At 54.9% G+C, this 3236-nt stretch overlaps 2 protein-coding genes across 2 annotated transcripts; one reads left to right on the top strand and one right to left on the bottom strand.

Annotated features, from left to right (window-relative positions):
- Positions 1–71: 71 nt before the first annotated feature.
- Positions 72–1287, top strand: LOC113203279 (uncharacterized; the record flags this gene model as incomplete). The annotated part of the gene is given in 5 exon segments (XM_052276125.1): positions 72–127; positions 402–437; positions 541–628; positions 708–775; positions 1151–1287. Coding segments are annotated over 5 exon segments (293 nt in total), but the record flags the coding sequence as incomplete, so codon positions are not given.
- On the bottom strand, positions 1262–2720 carry LOC113203278 (cytadherence high molecular weight protein 1-like). The gene is made up of 2 exons (XM_026417868.2): positions 2616–2720; positions 1262–2532 (listed from the first exon to the last, which is right to left on the bottom strand). Exons 1-2 carry the CDS (start codon positions 2625–2627, stop codon positions 1402–1404), a joined length of 1143 nt encoding a protein of 380 aa, XP_026273653.2. The 5' UTR covers positions 2628–2720; the 3' UTR covers positions 1262–1401.
- Between the last annotated feature and the right edge of the window lie 516 nt (positions 2721–3236).

Consider the following 3236-nt stretch of genomic DNA (forward strand, 5'->3'; position numbering starts at 1 on the left):
TGGAACCTCCAAATTTGTGTGGGTGTAGTAGTGAGTGTGAGCGCGGACAATATTATATTTGTTTGTAACAGGTGATCTGAAGGAATTCTTTGAGGGCGACCAGAAAGACGTGACCCATGATGATAAGGTGAGTAAAGGCGCCCCCTCACTGAACGCTTTCGGTGTGTCTGCGTCCGCCGTGTCCGCCTCTGTCTGCCCGGACAGATGTCCGCCACACCGGACTTTTTGTTGTCGACAAGTTGGCGAAGGCTGACATATGTCCGGGCGGACACAGGCGGACAGGGCGGACGCGGACACACCGAGAGCGTTCAGTGTTGGGGCCACCTTTAGTCTGCCCACTGTCATTTCAAATCGTCAAACTCTTCCTCATGTTTTATCTGCTCAATCTTCACGTCTCACAGTGCTTTATGAAATGCGTGCTGAAGCATTCGGAAGTGGTGAGTAGTGTACGAAAAGTGGGATGGATATTAAAACACACTAACGTCGCAATAGCACAATTATGAAAACCTTACACATTTTCTTTCCTTATGTCCTTTTAAGTTGAAAGATGACGGCACCATAGACGCTTCTGCTATGAAGGATGACGAACCGGATCTTGTGCCTTACGCCGAAGAGTGCAGTAAGATTGGTATGTTCGTCCGGATACAAACATATGCACAATTATCGATGTGCTGAACTATAACTCTCAGGCCTTCATATGTTTGCAGAGAAAAACGACGATCTGTGTGAACTAGCTTACCAGCACACTCTCTGCATGCTCGAGAAGGTCCCCAAGGTAAGTGAGGAAGCGCCAGGTGTACCGGGTGGAACTGTGAATACGCAGCCAGTGTTGCGCGCTGCGTTGCGGCCATATCGAGCATGCAATCCCGCAACACTGCTGCGTATTCACAGTTACACCCGGTACCACCATTATTCACGTTTCATCGGGCGACGCTACTGATAGCACCTGCGACGCGCTGGATAGGCCAACCCGCCAAGCAGCTGTGCCGACAGGGCGGCCCATCCGCAGGGCTTCAGTGCGAGGGCTTTGGGCACTTTAACGTTTGACACGCAACGTTCCTTTGGGGATGATTCATTGTGGGGGCAACGTCATACTCATTGTACAAATATGTTGGCGTGATCACTTTATATAACTAATTATGTATTTCAGGATAAACTGGACCAACTTATCAAGGAGCACGAGGAGCACCTGTAAGAGAGACGCCTTCATTGCAGAATGAAAACGCAAAATGATGGGTGGTTGTAAATAAAAGATGAAAAATAAAATTGCATATATTTATTCGGGTATTTGTACTGTCGACTCATTCTCCAATTCGGAGAGATCCTATTTCATTGCACGGACGAATATCGCCCTAGAGGGGAAGGCTGTTCTACTGTTCTGGTTTCGTCTATCACAGTCGCTTAGTTCTTGAAGAGACGAGCCTCCACGTTGTACTGCTCACCCGACTGAGAGGCTGAGCTGGCATCGACGGCCCTGAAACCGTTCTCATCGGCGATGTAGTTGTAGGCGTACACCTGGCCGTCGGGGGCGGTGTAGGAGTAGGAGCCCTGCTTGGCGACAACGGGGCCCTCTGAGCCCTCAGTCAGGTAGCCCTCCTCAGAGTGCTGGATGCCGTTCTCGGTGGAGTAGCTCAGCTTGTAGGGGCCGGCGGCGTCGGTCTCCTGGACTTGGGACAGGATGCGGTACTGGGGGCCCTGGTAGGCGGATGCGTAGGTAGAGACACCGGCCAGAGCGGACGGCTGCTGGGAAACCAAGGGCTTAACAGCGTACTGCTCGGCGATCACGGGCTGTGCGAGCTGCTTGAGGGCGAACTGCTGGGGAATGACAGCGGGCTGCACGAGCTGCTTGACAGCGTACTGCTGGGCGATGATAGCGGGCTGGGCGAGCTGCTTGACAGCATACTGCTCGGCGATGACAGCGGGCTGGGCGAGCTGCTTCAGGGCGTACTGCTGGGGAATGACAGCGGGCTGGGCGAGCTGCTTGACAGCGTACTGCTGGGCGATGATAGCGGGCTGGGCGAGCTGCTTGACAGCGTACTGCTGGGCGATGATAGCGGGCTGGGCAAGCTGCTTGACAGCGTACTGTTGGGGGAAGACAGCGGGCTGGGCGAGCTGCTTGACAGCGTACTGCTGGGCGAAGACAGCTGGCTGGGCAAGCTGCTTGACAGCGTACTGTTGGGGGAAGACAGCGGGCTGGGCGAGCTGCTTGACAGCGTACTGCTGGGCGAAGACAGCTGGCTGGGCAAGCTGCTTGACAGCGTATTGCTGGGTGAAGACAGCGGGCTGCTGAGCGAACACAACGGGCTGGGCGAGCTGCTTGACGGCGTACTGCTGGGCGAAGACAGCGGGCTGGGCGTACTTCTCGGCGTAGTAGGGCTGAGCAACCTCAGCGGCGTACTGCTGGGCGTACACGGGCTGGGCGATCTTCGCCGAGCTCTTCTGGAGGCCGCTCAATTGTTCGAGGTTGGAAAAGTGGAAGACGTCATCGTGGTAGTCGGCAGCAGAGGCCGCGGCCACGAGGGCGGCAATGATCTGAGAGAGAATAACAAGTACGTTATTATCCAAGTGGACTTTCACCTCGGCTCTCCCCGCTGTTTGCACCCTCTGTGACTTACCACGAATTTCATGGTGGATGGTTGGTTTGTGTGAGACCTCCTGTTGCTGACTGGAGAGTGCCAAATCTGTCGAAGGTCCTGTGTTATATACCTTTGCAAGCCGGCCGGCTGGCCAGGGGTCTTCGCCCTCGCCTGCGCGTGCTAGCCGAGCTTAGCAAAACGAAGACTTTCTGTATCGATATCAGTCCACATCAGGACACATTCGACCAGGAATTCGACCGGATAGACAAGACGACGGGCGGTCTGCTCAACTTCAAAAGAAAGAAAAAAGTTTGGGGTATCTATACATGAGAAGAAAGTTACCGCAAGCGAGTAGTCATGTCATTGCGAATTAGACAATTTTGTGCTTTAAATAGGTGGCCGAGATGGGTAGGCAGGAGAAAGCCCACCCCTCAAGTTGTGCGTAGACCACGGGCGGTTTGCTCTGAGAGCCGCAGGGAGGCAAGCCTGCCTTGCGGGCTTAGTGGACGCGTTTGCTCCAACGGGGCTGGGTGCTGGGTGACAGTAAGTTTTACGCCTGGCAATGCGTCAAAAAGCTAGCGCATCAATGGCACGGTTGCCCGGCTGGCTGCCCGGCTGGCTGCCCGGCTGGCTGCCCGCCTGGCTGCCCGGCTGGCTGCC

This window comes from Frankliniella occidentalis, unplaced genomic scaffold, assembly GCF_000697945.3.
Source record: "Frankliniella occidentalis isolate FOCC.00 unplaced genomic scaffold, Focc_3.1 Scaffold1757, whole genome shotgun sequence".
Classification (NCBI taxonomy): domain Eukaryota; kingdom Metazoa; phylum Arthropoda; class Insecta; order Thysanoptera; family Thripidae; genus Frankliniella; species Frankliniella occidentalis.